A 16,776-nucleotide genomic window follows, 5' to 3' on the forward strand; every position below is an offset into this window, starting at 1 on the left:
ACCACCACACATGTCATACAAGTCACTTTGTTTTGGGGGGGGTTCCAGGCAGACCACTCCATGTCCGGACGAGGGTTCAACATCACCTACAGCAGTCAGTAACCTGCTCTACTACCACCACACATGTCATACAAGTCACTTTGTTTTGGGGGGGGGGTTCCAGGCAGACCACTCCATGTCCGGACGAGGGTTCAACATCACCTACAGCAGTCAGTAACCTGCTCTATTACCACCACACATGTCTTACAAGTCACTTTGTTTGGGGGGGGGGGGGGGAGAAGGCATTGATGACCAAGTGTACAGTCTTGTGAGTCATTGTACCCCACCGGTAAAATATGTTGATTTAGCGTACAAGTGTACAGTCTTGTGAGTCATTGTACCTCACTGGTAAATATGTTGATTTAGCGTACAAGTGTACAGTCTTGTGAGTCATTGTACCTCACTGGTAAAATATGTTGATTTAGCGTACAAGTGTACAGTCTTGTGAGTCATTGTACCTCACTGGTAAATATGTTGATTTAGCGTACAAGTGTACAGTCTTGTGAGTCATTGTACCCCACTGGTAAAATATGTTGATTTAGCATTCGTTCAATGTCATATTTTGCAAGGCACACTGTTACAAGGCTGTACTAGTAGATGAGTCATAACATCTCTTATCGTCAGGTCAGTCACCGAAAGGATGCTGTTTTTGAATATTTGAGGTGACAAGGTGAAAAATCTGTCGATGTGCCTTTGAGCAAGACACTTATAACCCTACTTTGCTGTTGGTGCACCAGGCTACTATGGCTGACGCTGTAAAAACAACACATTTCACTGCTGCTATCCAGTGGATGGGACAACGTTGAAGTATTTTTTAATATATATTTATTATTATTATTTTTTAAACAAATGTAAAGTCTTGTGTTTCATTGTATATAATGTGTGACTTTATCTACCATTGTAGCTTCAATATCAACTACATTTAATCAGTAAACTCACAGGGCAGGTAGACGTTGGATTAATGTTGTGTCAACGTTATATTATAAAACAAACCTGTCAATGAAAACCCCACTCTATCGCCAGGCTCTGTTTAATAACAGATGCGTCACACGTCTGATATTGTTGAGACGTCACTGACGGCCAGATATACGGTATTGTCATTTGCTGTACGTATGTAATGACAACTACATTATGTGTGTTTTACAATTCTACCGTACGAGCGGATGAAACTGAGGCGGCACACGAAAGGCCCTCAGTTTCAATGGGGATGAATATCCCGGGTTATTATATGGTTGAATACAATGACACCGTAGGGTCTGTTCTCCTCTGTCAAGGCACTGCCGTCCCTTAGAGAAGGTAGTGGGGTTCTGAGACCTACTGTAGGCTAGCGGCGGGAGAGTTATCTTATCTTTTCATGCAAAGAAAGTTATCTTTTCTTTCCACATATCTTTCTTTATCCGCCTTTTTGAAAGGCCTTATTTCTCATCAGACACTATATATCATGTTCCCTCTCCCTCTCCCTCTCCCTCTCTCTCTCTCTCTCTCTCTCTCTCTCTCTCTCTCTCTCTCTCTCTCTCTCTCTCTCTCTCTCTCTCTCTCTCTCTCTCTCTCTCTCTCTCTCTCTCTCTCTCTCTCTCTCTCTCTCTCTCTATCTCTCTCTCTCTATCCATCTCTCTCTCTATCCATCTCTCTCCATCTCCCTCACTCTCCATCTCTCTCCATCTCTCTCTCTCTCCCTCACTCTCCATCTCTCTCTCTCTCTCTCCCTCACTCTCCATCTCTCTCTCTCTCTCTCCCTCACTCTCCATCCCTCTCTCTCTCTCTCTCTCTCCCTCCCTCTCCATCCCTCTCTCTCTCTCTCCCTCTCTCCCTCTCTCTCCCTCACTCTCCATCCCTCTCTCTCTCTCTCCCTCTCTCCCTCTCTCCCTCTCTCCCTCTCTCTCCCTCCCTCCCCTTCAGCATTTGGCCACAACGAGTGTCCGGACCCAGGCGTCCCTCTGAACGCCAGACGTTTCGGGGACAGTTTCCAGCTGGGTAGCTCTGTCTCTGTGGTTTGTGAGGAGGGTTTCATCAAGACCCAGGGAACTGACACTATCACCTGCCAGCTGGAGGGGGGCAAGGTCATGTGGAGCGGACCCATCCCTAAATGTGAAGGTAACAACCATTCATTATTCCAACATTTCCATTGGATTGGGGGGAAAGCGATATCCTTCAGTTATACCGTACCAGGACATGTGAAGGTAGGACTACAAAGGATGATTTGTGAGGTTATTTTACAGGATATTATGTGAGGATTAGAGAGCATGAATGTTTTCTATCTATCAACTATGTATTGTTACCCCCTCCTGTGCCTGTAAGTGTCTGATAACAGGGCTGTAGCCATGATAATAATTGTCGTAAGAGTGGACAATTATTTTTGTTCAAGGGCCACGTCGGTATCTCCCCAATTCAACAGAGTTATACTGTCACGCCCTGACCTTAGAGAGCCTTTTTTATGTCTCTTTTTGGTTTGGTCAGGGTGTGAGGGGTGGGCATTCTATGTCGTTTACTTCTATGATTTTGTGTTTCTATGTTTTTGGCCCCGGTATGGTTCTCAATCAGGGACAGCTGTCTATCGTTGTCTCTGATTGGGAATCATACTTAGGCAGCCTGTTTTTCCCACCTGTGATTGTGGGCAGTTAACTTTGTTTGTGGCACTAATGGCCTGTAGGCTTCACGGTTGTGTCTTTCGTTTTGTTGTTTTGTTTGGCGACATTTCTAAAATAAATGGGAAAAATTAACGCTGACCACGCTGCACCTGGGGCTTCTTCCAGCATCGGCCGTGACGTATAGATGTTTAACCAATCTGTTTGTCAAAGTCAATTTGCAGGACGTAAAAGGGGCAGCTATTTCAAAGTATATAGGTACATTATAATTCCTCCATACTTTCTATACGGTTTTATACTTTATCAAGTGCAGGTAGAAATACACTCGGTTTTAATTCATTGCATCTCAATACAAAGTTAAACGTCTCCAGTCTATCCCCTGGATAGGATCTCTGGCTCTACACGAGGTTCCTCTGCTACAGTAGATACATCTCTCTGGCTCTACACGAGGTTCCTCTGCTACAGTAGATACATCTCTCTGGCTCTACACGAGGTTCCTCTGCTACAGTAGATACATCTCTCTGGCTCTACACGAGGTTCCTCTGCTACATCTCTCTGACTCTACACGAGGTTCCTCTGCTACAGTAGATACATCTCTCTGGCTCTACACGAGGTTCCTCTGCTACAGTAGATACATCTCTCTGACTCTACACGAGGTTCCTCTGCTACAGTAGATACATCTCTCTGGCTCTACACGAGGTTCCTCTGCTACAGTAGATACATCTCTCTGGCTCTACACGAGGTTCCTCTGCTACAGTAGATACATCTCTCTGGCTCTACACGAGGTTCCTCTGCTACAGTAGATACATCTCTCTGGCTCTACACGAGGTTCCTCTGCTACATCTCTCTGACTCTACACGAGGTTCCTCTGCTACAGTAGATACATCTCTCTGGCTCTACACGAGGTTCCTCTGCTACAGTAGATACATCTCTCTGACTCTACACGAGGTTCCTCTGCTACAGTAGATACATCTCTCTGGCTCTACACGAGGTTCCTCTGCTACAGTAGATACATCTCTCTGACTCTACACGGGGTTCCTCTGCTACAGTAGATACATCTCTCTGGCTCTACACGAGGTTCCTCTGCTACAGTAGATACATCTCTCTGTCTCTACACGAGGTTCCTCTGCTACAGTAGACACATCTCTCTGTATGTTGGTCATGTCCTTCAGGTTGCAGGGAGGTGAGCAGCTCTAACAGTACAGCAGATAACTGACTCCGTCTCTCCCTGGGTCGGTCCCAAATGTTACACTATTCCCTACATGGGGCCCTGGTCTAAAGTAGTGCCCTATTTAGGGGATAGAATGCCATTTGGGATGCAACCCTGACCCATGTAGTACCTAAGTAGATACTATATCATATTCTCTCTCTCACTCCCTCCCTCTCTCTCCCTCTACCCCGCCCTCCCTCTCTCTCTCTCACTCCCCTCCCTCCCTCTCTCTCTACCCCTCTCTCTCTCTCCCCTCCCTCCCTCTCTCTCCCTCCCTCCCTCTCTCTCCCTCTACCCCTCCCTCCCTCTCTCTCCCTCTACCCCTCCCTCCCTCTCTCTCTCTCACTCCCCTCCCTCCCTCTCTCTCTACCCCTCCCTCCCTCTCTCTTTCTCACTCCCCTCCCTCCCTTTCTCTCTACCCCTCTCTCTCTCTCCCCTCCCTCCCTCTCTCTCTCCCTCTACCACTCCCTCCCTCTCTCTCCCTCTACCCCGCCCTCCCTCTCTCTCTCTCACTCCCCTCCCTCCCTCTCTCTCTACCCCTCCCTCCCTCTCTCTCTCTCTCACTCCCCTCCCTCCCTTTCTCTCTACCCCTCTCTCTCTCTCTCCCTCTCCCTCCCTCCCTCCCTCCCTCCCTCCCTCCCCTCCCTGACCCTGTATAGCTCCATGTGGAGGCCACTACTCTGCTCCATCTGGAGTGATCCTGTCCCCAGGGTGGCCTGGATACTACAAGGACTCCCTCAGCTGTGAGTGGGTCATGGAGGCGACGCCCGGACGCTCTGTCAAGATCAGTTTTGACAGGTCTGTATGACAGCACAGCAGCCAGAAACCAGACAGGGATTTGATTCTCCAAAAAGTCAGAGGCTAAAATATAAAACTTTTTTTCTCCCAAAGGTTGATGTTCCTTGCTTTAGACTGGGAAATGGTTTCAAAAGTCAGATGATGCATGTAACTCAATCCCCAAATCAGATTAGACTGTACTTTAGATTTTAGATTAATGTTATTGACAAAAGTGTGTCTCTTTCAAATTGTCCGTTACATTCTGTTGGGTTCTTTTGTTTGGCTGGATGGGGGCTTGTTACTGTATTGTATTTCAGATGTTATATTAATTACTATAGACTGCATTGTATTTCTCTCAGTAGGCTGAAGACTGTTTAAAATGTTATTGATGTCGAGCTCTGGGCTGGCTGATGTCATCTGTTTCATACTGTAGAGGCCTGAAGGGCCAAAGCAGATATATGCCCTGTGAAATTAAATTGACTAATTCAATAAAGGTTATATTAAATAAATAAATACATATTTAAAAAAATGGTGAGATCTCAACAACAACAAAAATATTGGAAGCAATTGCTGTGTGAAGCATTTCTGGTCAGGAAGGATGGGTGGATGGGTGGATGGGTAGATGGGTGGATGGGTAGATGGGTGGATGGGTAGATGGATGGATGGGTAGATGGGTGGATGGGTGGATGGGTAGATGGGTGGATGGGTGGATGGGTAGATGGATGGATGGGTAGATGGGTAGATGGGTAGATGGGTGGATGGGTGGATGGGTAGATGGATGGATGGATGGATGGATGGATGGTTGGATGGGTGGATGGGTGGATGGATGGATGGGTGGATGGGTAGATGGATGGATGGGTGGATGGATGGATGGATGGATGGATGGATGGGTGGATGGGTGGATGGGTAGATGGATGGATGGGTGGATGGATGGGTGGATGGGTGGATGGGTAGATGGATGGATGGGTAGATGGATGGGTGGATGGGTGGATGGGGGTAGATGGATGGATGGGTGGATGGATGGGTGGATGGGTGGATGGGTAGATGGATGGATGGGTAGATGGATGGATGGGTAGATGGGTGGATGGGTGGATGGATGGATGGGTAGATGGATGGATGGGTAGATGGATGGATGGGTAGATGGATGGATGGGTAGATGGGTGGATGGGTGGATGGGTAGATGGATGGATGGGTAGATGGGTGGATGGGTAGATGGATGGATGGGTAGATGGGTAGATGGGTGGATGGGTAGATGGGTAGATGGGTGGATGGGTGGATGGGTAGATGGGTAGATGGGTGGATGGGTAGATGGATGGATGGGTAGATGGGTGGATGGGTAGATGGGTGGATGGGTAGATGGGTGGATGGGTAGATGGGTGGATGGGTAGATGGATGGATGGGTGGATGGGTGGATGGATGGATGGGTAGATGGGTAGATGGGTGGATGGGTAGATGGGTAGATGGGTGGATGGGTAGATGGGTGGATGGGTGGATGGGTAGATGGGTGGATGGGTAGATGGGTAGATGGGTGGATGTGTAGATGGATGGATGGGTAGATGGGTAGATGGGTGGATGGGTGGATGGGTGGATGGGTAGATGGGTAGATGGGTGGATGGGTGGATGGGTGGATGGGTGGATGGGTAGATGGGTGGATGGGTAGATGGGTAGATGGGTGGATGGGTGGATGGGTAGATGGATGGATGGGTAGATGGGTAGATGGGTGGATGGGTGGATGGGTAGATGGATGGATGGGTAGATGGGTAGAAGGGTAGATGGATGGATGGGTAGATGGGTGGATGGGTGGATGGGTGGATGGGTGGATGGGTGGATGGATGGATGGGTGGATGGATGGATGGGTGGATGGGTGGATGGGTAGATGGGTGGATGGGTAGATGGATGGATGGGTAGATGGGTAGATGGATGGATGGGTAGATGGGTGGATGGGTGGATGGGTAGATGGATGGATGGGTGGATGGGTAGATGGGTGGATGGGTGGATGGGTAGATGGGTGGATGGGTAGATGGGTAGATGGGTAGATGGATGGATGGGTAGATGGATGGATGGGTAGATGGATGGATGGGTAGATGGGTGGATGGGTAGATGGATGGATGGGTAGATGGGTAGATGGATGGGTGGATGGGTGGATGGGTAGATGGGTGGATGGGTAGATGGGTAGATGGGTAGATGGGTAGATGGGTAGATGGATGGGTGGATGGATGGATGGGTAGATGGATGGATGGGTAGATGGGTGGATGGGTAGATGGATGGGTGGATGGGTAGATGGGTAGATGGGTGGATGGGTGGATGGGTAGATGGGTGGATGGATGGATGGGTAGATGGATGGATGGGTAGATGGATGGATGGGTAGATGGATGGATGGGTAGATGGGTAGATGGGTAGATGGGTGGATGGGTGGATGGGTAGATGGGTAGATGGGTAGATGGATGGGTAGATGGGTGGATGGGTAGATGGATGGGTGGATGGATGGATGGGTAGATGGATGGATGGGTAGATGGATGGATGGGTAGATGGATGGATGGGTAGATGGGTGGATGGGTGGATGGGTAGATGGGTAGATGGGTGGATGGATGGGTAGATGGGTAGATGGGTGGATGGATGGATGGGTAGATGGGTGGATGGGTAGATGGGTAGATGGGTAGATGGGTGGATGGGTAGATGGGTAGATGGGTGGATGGGTGGATGGGTAGATGGGTGGATGGGTGGAAGGGTAGATGGGTAGATGGGTAGATGGGTGGATGGGTAGATGGGTAGATGGGTAGATGGGTAGATGGATGGATGGGTGGATGGATGGATGGGTAGATGGATGGATGGGTAGATGGATGGATGGGTAGATGGGTGGATGGGTAGATTGATGGATGGATGGGTAGATGGGTGGATGGGTAGATGGGTAGATGGGTAGATGGGTGGATGGGTGGATGGGTAGATGGATGGATGGGTAGATGGATGGGTGGATGGGTAGATGGGTAGATGGGTAGATGGATGGATGGGTGGATGGGTAGATGGGTGGATGGGTGGATGGGTGGATGGGTGGATGGGTAGATGGGTGGATGGGTGGATGGGTGGATGGATGGATGGGTAGATGGGTAGATGGGTGGATGGATGGGTAGATGGGTAGATGGATGGATGGGTGGATGGGTGGATGGGTAGATGGGTAGATGGGTGGATGGATGGGTAGATGGGTGGATGGGTAGATGGGTGGATGGGTAGATTGATGGATGGATGGGTAGATGGGTGGATGGGTAGATGGGTAGATGGGTAGATGGGTAGATGGGTAGATGGGTAGATGGGTGGATGGGTAGATGGGTAGATGGGTAGATGGATGGATGGGTGGATGGGTGGATGGGTAGATGGGTAGATGGGTGGATGGATGGGTAGATGGGTGGATGGGTAGATGGGTGGATGGGTGGATGGGTAGATGGGTAGATGGGTGGATGGGTAGATGGATGGATGGGTGGATGGGTAGATGGGTGGATGGGTGGATGGGTGGATGGATGGATGGGTAGATGGGTAGATGGGTAGATGGGTGGATGGATGGGTAGATGGGTAGATGGGTGGATGGGTGGATGGGTAGATGGGTGGATGGATGGGTAGATGGGTGGATGGGTAGATGGGTGGATGGGTGGATGGGTAGATGGGTAGATGGGTGGATGGGTAGATGGATGGATGGGTGGATGGGTAGATGGGTGGATGGGTAGATGGGTGGATGGGTAGATGGGTAGATGGGTGGATGGGTAGATGGATGGATGGGTGGATGGATGGATGGGTAGATGGGTAGATGGGTGGATGGGTAGATGGGTAGATGGGTGGATGGGTAGATGGGTGGATGGGTGGATGGGTAGATGGGTGGATGGGTAGATGGGTAGATGGGTGGATGTGTAGATGGATGGATGGGTAGATGGGTAGATGGGTGGATGGGTGGATGGGTGGATGGGTAGATGGGTGGATGGGTGGATGGGTGGATGGGTGGATGGGTAGATGGATGGATGGGTAGATGGGTAGATGGGTGGATGGGTGGATGGGTAGATGGATGGATGGGTAGATGGGTAGATGGGTGGATGGGTGGATGGGTAGATGGATGGATGGGTAGATGGGTAGAAGGGTAGATGGATGGATGGGTAGATGGGTGGATGGGTGGATGGGTGGATGGGTGGATGGATGGATGGGTGGATGGATGGATGGGTGGATGGGTGGATGGGTAGATGGGTGGATGGGTAGATGGATGGATGGGTAGATGGGTAGATGGATGGATGGGTAGATGGGTGGATGGGTAGATGGATGGATGGGTGGATGGGTAGATGGGTGGATGGGTGGATGGGTAGATGGGTGGATGGGTAGATGGGTAGATGGGTAGATGGATGGATGGGTAGATGGATGGATGGGTAGATGGATGGATGGGTAGATGGGTGGATGGGTAGATGGGTGGATGGGTAGATGGATGGATGGGTAGATGGGTAGATGGATGGGTGGATGGGTGGATGGGTAGATGGGTGTATGGGTAGATGGGTAGATGGGTAGATGGGTAGATGGGTAGATGGGTAGATGGATGGGTGGATGGATGGATGGGTAGATGGATGGATGGGTAGATGGGTGGATGGGTAGATGGATGGGTGGATGGGTAGATGGGTAGATGGGTGGATGGGTGGATGGGTAGATGGGTGGATGGATGGATGGGTAGATGGATGGATGGGTAGATGGATGGATGGGTAGATGGGTAGATGGGTAGATGGATGGGTGGATGGGTAGATGGGTGGATGGGTAGATGGGTAGATGGGTAGATGGATGGGTAGATGGGTGGATGGGTAGATGGATGGGTGGATGGATGGATGGGTAGATGGATGGATGGGTAGATGGATGGATGGGTAGATGGATGGATGGGTAGATGGGTGGATGGGTGGATGGGTAGATGGGTAGATGGATGGGTAGATGGGTAGATGGGTGGATGGATGGATGGGTAGATGGGTGGATGGGTAGATGGGTAGATGGGTGGATGGGTGGATGGGTAGATGGGTGGATGGGTGGAAGGGTAGATGGGTAGATGGGTAGATGGGTGGATGGGTGGATGGGTAGATGGGTGGATGGGTGGAAGGGTAGATGGGTAGATGGGTAGATGGGTAGATGGGTGGATGGGTAGATGGGTAGATGGGTAGATGGGTAGATGGATGGATGGGTGGATGGATGGATGGGTAGATGGATGGATGGGTAGATGGGTGGATGGGTAGATTGATGGATGGATGGGTAGATGGGTGGATGGGTAGATGGGTAGATGGGTAGATGGGTGGATGGGTGGATGGGTAGATGGATGGATGGGTAGATGGATGGGTGGATGGGTAGATGGGTAGATGGGTAGATGGGTAGATGGATGGATGGGTGGATGGGTAGATGGGTGGATGGGTGGATGGGTGGATGGGTAGATGGGTGGATGGGTGGATGGGTGGATGGATGGATGGGTAGATGGGTAGATGGGTAGATGGGTGGATGGATGGGTAGATGGGTAGATGGATGGATGGGTGGATGGGTGGATGGGTAGATGGGTAGATGGGTGGATGGATGGGTAGATGGGTGGATGGGTAGATGGGTGGATGGGTAGATTGATGGATGGATGGGTAGATGGGTGGATGGGTAGATGGGTAGATGGGTAGATGGGTGGATGGGTGGATGGGTAGATGGATGGATGGGTAGATGGATGGGTGGATGGGTAGATGGGTAGATGGGTAGATGGGTAGATGGGTAGATGGATGGATGGATGGATGGGTGGATGGATGGATGGGTAGATGGGTAGATGGATGGGTAGATGGGTGGATGGGTAGATGGATGGGTAGATGGGTAGATGGGTAGATGGATGGGTGGATGGGTGGATGGGTAGATGGGTGGATGGGTAGATGGGTAGATGGGTAGATGGATGGGTAGATGGGTGGATGGGTAGATGGATGGGTGGATGGATGGATGGGTAGATGGATGGATGGGTAGATGGATGGATGGGTAGATGGGTAGATGGATGGATGGGTGGATGGGTGGATGGGTAGATGGGTAGATGGGTGGATGGATGGGTAGATGGGTGGATGGGTAGATGGGTGGATGGGTAGATTGATGGATGGATGGGTAGATGGGTGGATGGGTAGATGGGTAGATGGGTAGATGGGTGGATGGGTGGATGGGTAGATGGATGGATGGGTAGATGGATGGGTGGATGGGTAGATGGGTAGATGGGTAGATGGGTAGATGGGTAGATGGATGGATGGATGGATGGGTGGATGGATGGATGGGTAGATGGGTAGATGGATGGGTAGATGGGTGGATGGGTAGATGGATGGGTAGATGGGTAGATGGGTAGATGGATGGGTGGATGGGTGGATGGGTAGATGGGTGGATGGGTAGATGGGTAGATGGGTAGATGGATGGGTAGATGGGTGGATGGGTAGATGGATGGGTGGATGGATGGATGGGTAGATGGATGGATGGGTAGATGGATGGATGGGTAGATGGATGGATGGGTAGATGGGTGGATGGGTGGATGGGTAGATGGGTAGATGGGTGGATGGATGGGTAGATGGGTAGATGGGTGGATGGATGGATGGGTAGATGGGTGGATGGGTAGATGGGTAGATGGGTGGATGGGTGGATGGGTAGATGGGTGGATGGGTGGAAGGGTAGATGGGTAGATGGGTAGATGGGTGGATGGGTGGATGGGTAGATGGGTGGATGGGTGGAAGGGTAGATGGGTAGATGGGTAGATGGGTGGATGGGTAGATGGGTAGATGGGTAGATGGGTAGATGGATGGATGGGTGGATGGATGGATGGGTAGATGGATGGATGGGTAGATGGGTGGATGGGTAGATTGATGGATGGATGGGTAGATGGGTGGATGGGTAGATGGGTAGATGGGTGGATGGGTGGATGGGTAGATGGATGGATGGGTAGATGGATGGGTGGATGGGTAGATTGGTAGATGGGTAGATGGGTAGATGGATGGATGGGTGGATGGGTAGATGGGTGGATGGGTGGATGGGTGGATGGGTAGATGGGTGGATGGGTGGATGGGTGGATGGGTGGATGGGTAGATGGGTAGATGGGTGGATGGATGGGTAGATGGGTAGATGGATGGATGGGTGGATGGGTGGATGGGTAGATGGGTAGATGGGTGGATGGATGGGTAGATGGGTGGATGGGTAGATGGGTGGATGGGTAGATGGGTAGATGGGTGGATGGGTGGATGGGTAGATGGGTGGATGGGTGGAAGGGTAGATGGGTAGATGGGTAGATGGGTGGATGGGTGGATGGGTAGATGGGTGGATGGGTGGAAGGGTAGATGGGTAGATGGGTAGATGGGTAGATGGATGGATGGGTGGATGGATGGATGGGTAGATGGATGGATGGGTAGATGGGTGGATGGGTAGATTGATGGATGGATGGGTAGATGGGTGGATGGGTAGATGGGTAGATGGGTAGATGGGTGGATGGGTGGATGGGTAGATGGATGGATGGGTAGATGGGTGGATGGGTAGATTGATGGATGGATGGGTAGATGGGTGGATGGGTAGATGGGTAGATGGGTAGATGGGTGGATGGGTGGATGGGTAGATGGATGGATGGGTAGATGGATGGGTGGATGGGTAGATTGGTAGATGGGTAGATGGGTAGATGGATGGATGGGTGGATGGGTAGATGGGTGGATGGGTGGATGGGTGGATGGGTAGATGGGTGGATGGGTGGATGGGTGGATGGGTGGATGGGTAGATGGGTAGATGGGTAGATGGGTGGATGGATGGGTAGATGGGTAGATGGATGGATGGGTGGATGGGTGGATGGGTAGATGGGTAGATGGGTGGATGGATGGGTAGATGGGTGGATGGGTAGATGGGTGGATGGGTAGATTGATGGATGGATGGGTAGATGGGTGGATGGGTAGATGGGTAGATGGGTAGATGGGTGGATGGGTGGATGGGTAGATGGATGGATGGGTAGATGGATGGGTGGATGGGTAGATGGGTAGATGGGTAGATGGGTAGATGGGTAGATGGATGGATGGATGGATGGGTGGATGGATGGATGGGTAGATGGGTAGATGGGTAGATGGGTGGATGGATGGGTAGATGGGTAGATGGATGGATGGGTGGATGGGTGGATGGGTAGATGGGTAGATGGGTGGATGGATGGGTAGATGGGTAGATGGGTGGATGGATGGATGGGTAGATGGGTGGATGGGTAGATGGGTGGATGGGTGGATGGGTAGATGGGTGGATGGGTAGATGGGTAGATGGGTAGATGGGTGGATGGGTAGATGGGTAGATGGGTAGATGGATGGATGGGTGGATGGATGGATGGGTAGATGGATGGATGGGTAGATGGGTGGATGGATGGATGGGTAGATGGGTAGATGGGTGGGTGGGTAGATGGGTGGGTGGATGGGTGGATGGGTAGATGGGTGGATGGGTGGATGGGTGGATGGGTGGATGGGTAGATGGATGGATGGATGGATGGGTAGATGGATGGATGGGTAGATGGGTGGGTGGGTAGATGGGTAGATGGATGGATGGGTAGATGGGTGGATGGGTAGATGGATGGATGGGTAGATGGGTGGATGGGTAGATGGGTGGATGGATGGATGGGTAGATGGATGGATGGGTAGATGGGTAGATGGGTAGATGGATGGATGGGTTGATGGCTGGATGGGTAGATGGGTGGATGGGTAGATGGATGGATGGGTAGATGGGTAGATGGGTGGATGGGTAGATGGATGGGTGGGTGGATGGGTAGATGGGTGGATGGGTAGATGGGTGGGTGGGTGGATGGGTAGATGGATGGATGGGTGGGTGGGTGGATGGGTAGATGGATGGATGGGTAGATGGGTGGGTGGGTAGATGGGTGGATGGGTAGATGGGTAGATGGGTGGATGGGTAGATGGATGGGTAGATGGGTGGATGGGTAGATGGATGGATGGATGGGTGGGTGGATGGGTAGATGGATGGGTGGGTGGATGGGTAGATGGATGGATGGGTAGATGGATGGATGGGTGGGTGGATGGGTAGATGGATGGATGGGTAGATGGGTGGATGGGTAGATGGGTGGGTGGGTAGATGGATGGATGGGTAGATGGGTGGTTGGGTAGATGGGTGGATGGCTGGATGGCTGGATGGGTAGATGGGTGGATGGGTAGATGGATGGATGGGTAGATGGGTAGATGGGTGGATGGGTAGATGGATGGGTAGATGGGTGGATGGGTAGATGGATGGAGGGGTAGATGGATGGATGGATGGATGGGTAGATGGGTGGATGGGTGGGTGGATGGATGGATGGATGGGTGGGTGGGTGGATGGATGGGTGGATGGGTGGATGGGTAGATGGGTGGATGGATGGATGGGTAGATGGGTGGATGGGTAGATGGGTGGATGGATGGATGGGTAGATGGGTGGATGGGTAGATGGGTAGATGGGTAGATGGGTAGATGGGTGGATGGATGGGTAGATGGGTGGATGGGTAGATGGATGGAGGGGTAGATGGATGGATGGATGGATGGGTGGGTGGATGGGTAGATGGATGGGTGGATGGATGGATGGGTAGATGGGTGGATGGGTAGATGGGTGGGTGGGTGGATGGGTAGATGGATGGATGGGTAGATGGGTGGATGGGTAGATGGGTGGGTGGGTGGATGGGTAGATGGATGGATGGGTAGATGGGTGGGTGGGTAGATGGGTGGATGGCTGGATGGGTAGATGGGTGGATGGGTAGATGGATGGATGGGTAGATGGGTAGATGGGTGGATGGATGGATGGATGGGTAGATGGGTGGATGGGTAGATGGGTGGATGGGTGGGTGGGTGGATGGATGGATGGATGGGTGGGTGGGTGGATGGATGGATGGGTGGGTGGGTGGATGGATGGGTGGATGGACAACGGACATAAGAACGGATGATTGGGTAGAGGGATGGGTGGATGGATGGACGGATGGATGGGTGGAGGAAGTAATTAAGTAATTAATGAAAGAAAGAATGAACTGCTTACGGTTTCAAACCGACAAATCAGACTTATACCTGCACACAAGCCACGATACCTGTACCTTCTCTTCCTCCTTTTCCTCCTTTTCCTCCTTTTCCTCCTTTTCCTCTCCTCTCCTCTCCTCTCCTCTCCTCTCCTCTCCTCTCCTCTCCTTCTCTTCTCTCCTTCTCTTCTCTCCACTTCCTCTCCACTTCCTCTCCTCTCCTTCTCCTCTTCCCTCCACTTCCTCTCCTCTCCACTTCCTCTCCTCTTCTCTCCACTTCCTCTCCTCTCCTCTCCTCTCCTCTCCACTTCCTCTCCACTCCCTCTCCTCTTCTCTCCACTTCCTCTCCTCTTCTCTCCACTCTCCACTTCCTCTCCTTTCCTCTCCTCTCGTCTCGTCTCGTCTCCACTTCCTCTTCTCTCCTCTCCTCTCCTCTCCTCTTCTCTCCTTCTCTTCTCTCCTTCTCTTCTCTCCACTTCCTCTCCACTTCCTCTCCACTTCCTCTCCTCTCCTTCTCCTCTTCCCTCCACTTCCTCTCCTCTTCTCTCCACCTTCTCTCCATTTCCTCTCCTCTCCTCTCCTCTCCTCTCCTCTCCTCTCCTCTTCCTCTCCTCTCCTCTCCTCTCCTCTCCTCTCCTCTCCTCTCTCCTCTCCTCTCCTCTTCTCTTCTCTCCACTTCCTCTCCTCTCCTCTTCTCTCCACTTCCTCTCCACTTCCTCTCCACTTCCTCTCCTCTCCTCTTCTCTCCTCTTCCTCTCCTCTCCTCTCTACTTCCTCTCCTCTCCTCTCCACTTCCTCTCCTCTCCACTTCCTCTCCTCTCCTCTCCACTTCCACTTCCTCTCCTCTTCTCTCCACTCTCCACTTCCTCTCGTCTCGTCTCGTCTCGTCTCCACTTCCTCTCCTCTCCTCTCCTCTCCTCTCCTCTCCTCTCCTCTCCACTTCCTCTCCACTTCCTCTCCACTCCCTCTCCTCTTCTCTCCACTTCCACTTCCTCTCCTCTTCTCTCCACTTCCTCTCCTCTCCTCTCGTCTCATCTCGTCTCGTCTCCACTTCCTCTTCTCTCCTCTCCTCTCCTCTCCTCTTCCTCTTCCACTTCACTTTTCTTCACTTTCTCTTCCCTTCCATCTTTTCTCTTTCCCTGTGTGTCAGGTTCCAGACAGAGCTCAGCTATGACTTCCTGGAGGTGCATGATGGTCCCAACCTGCTCTCGCCTCTGATTGGCTCGTTCAACGGGTCCCAGGTCCCCCAGTTCCTGTTCAGCAGTAGTAACTTCATCTACCTCCTCTTCACCACCGACAACAGCAGATCCAACAGCGGCTTCAAGATCTTCTACGAGAGTGAGATTATAACAAGATATTTTTTGTGTGGGCGTTATGACTGGTGTTCTGACAAACACATATATGGTACAAGTCTCCCATTGATATCAATTAATGAAAAGAGGTTGAGACAACAACGAGCTCTATTTCCAAACCCTTTATCTTGAGAGTTTTATTGAAGTCAATGAATGATTTATGTGAAAGTCTGAGTTGTGTATGTACAGATTTGTCTCAACTCTTAATGAGACCCTATGAGACTGGATTTGATTCATTCTAAACAAGTAGCAATCATACACACAGCTCTGATTAGTAAGGGCCACGACGGGCCCTACTTATGATGTACAGTAGGTAGCCTGAGTTATATCTGTGTCGTAGAGTGTAGAATAAACTGACTTCCTGACTTCCTGTAGAATAAACTGACTTCCTGACTTCCTGTAGAATAAACTGATTTCCTGACTTCCTGTAGAATAAACTGACTTCCTGTAGAATAAACTGACTTCCTGACTTCCTGCAGAATAAACTGACTTCCTGACTTCCTGTAGAATAAACTGACTTCCCGACTTCCTGTAGAATAAACTGATTTCCCGACTTCCTGTAGAATAAACTGACTTCCTGACTTCCTGTAGAATAAACTGACTTCCTGACTTCCTGTAGAATAAACTGACTTCCTGACTTCCTGTAGAATAAACTGACTTCCTGACTTCCTGTAGAATAAACTGACTTCCTGACGTCCTGTAGAATAAACGGACTTCCTGACGTCCTGTAGAATAAACTGACTTCCTGTACTTGCTCTGGAAAGCATTTCGGCTGCTAAAATGAACAGAATGAGTGACATTTTCTCTACCATAAAA

At 51.0% G+C, this 16,776-nt stretch overlaps 2 protein-coding genes across 2 annotated transcripts in view; both read left to right on the plus strand.

Annotated features, from left to right (window-relative positions):
- Positions 1–16,776, plus strand: part of LOC139572868 (CUB and sushi domain-containing protein 3-like) — a 1,528,140-nt gene that overhangs the window by 432,660 nt on the left and 1,078,704 nt on the right. The window lies entirely within an intron of this gene.
- Positions 11–16,478, plus strand: LOC139572852 (CUB and sushi domain-containing protein 3-like). The gene is made up of 4 exons (XM_071395662.1): positions 11–209; positions 1,939–2,133; positions 4,494–4,632; positions 15,759–16,478. Exons 1-4 carry the CDS (start codon positions 11–13, stop codon positions 16,090–16,092), a joined length of 867 nt encoding a protein of 288 aa, XP_071251763.1. The 3' UTR covers positions 16,093–16,478.

The sequence above is a fragment of the Salvelinus alpinus genome, chromosome 4 (genome assembly GCF_045679555.1).
Source record: "Salvelinus alpinus chromosome 4, SLU_Salpinus.1, whole genome shotgun sequence".
Classification (NCBI taxonomy): domain Eukaryota; kingdom Metazoa; phylum Chordata; class Actinopteri; order Salmoniformes; family Salmonidae; genus Salvelinus; species Salvelinus alpinus.

Coding starts and splice junctions, on each gene's coding strand:
- LOC139572852 (XM_071395662.1), top strand. CDS start 11: ATGTCATACAAGTCACTTTGTTTTGGGGGGGGTTCCAGGCAGACCACT. Junction 210..1,938: donor GTTCAACATCACCTACAGCA/GTCAGTAACCTG, acceptor CCTCCCCTTCAG/CATTTGGCCACAACGAGTGT. Junction 2,134..4,493: donor ACCCATCCCTAAATGTGAAG/GTAACAACCATT, acceptor GACCCTGTATAG/CTCCATGTGGAGGCCACTAC.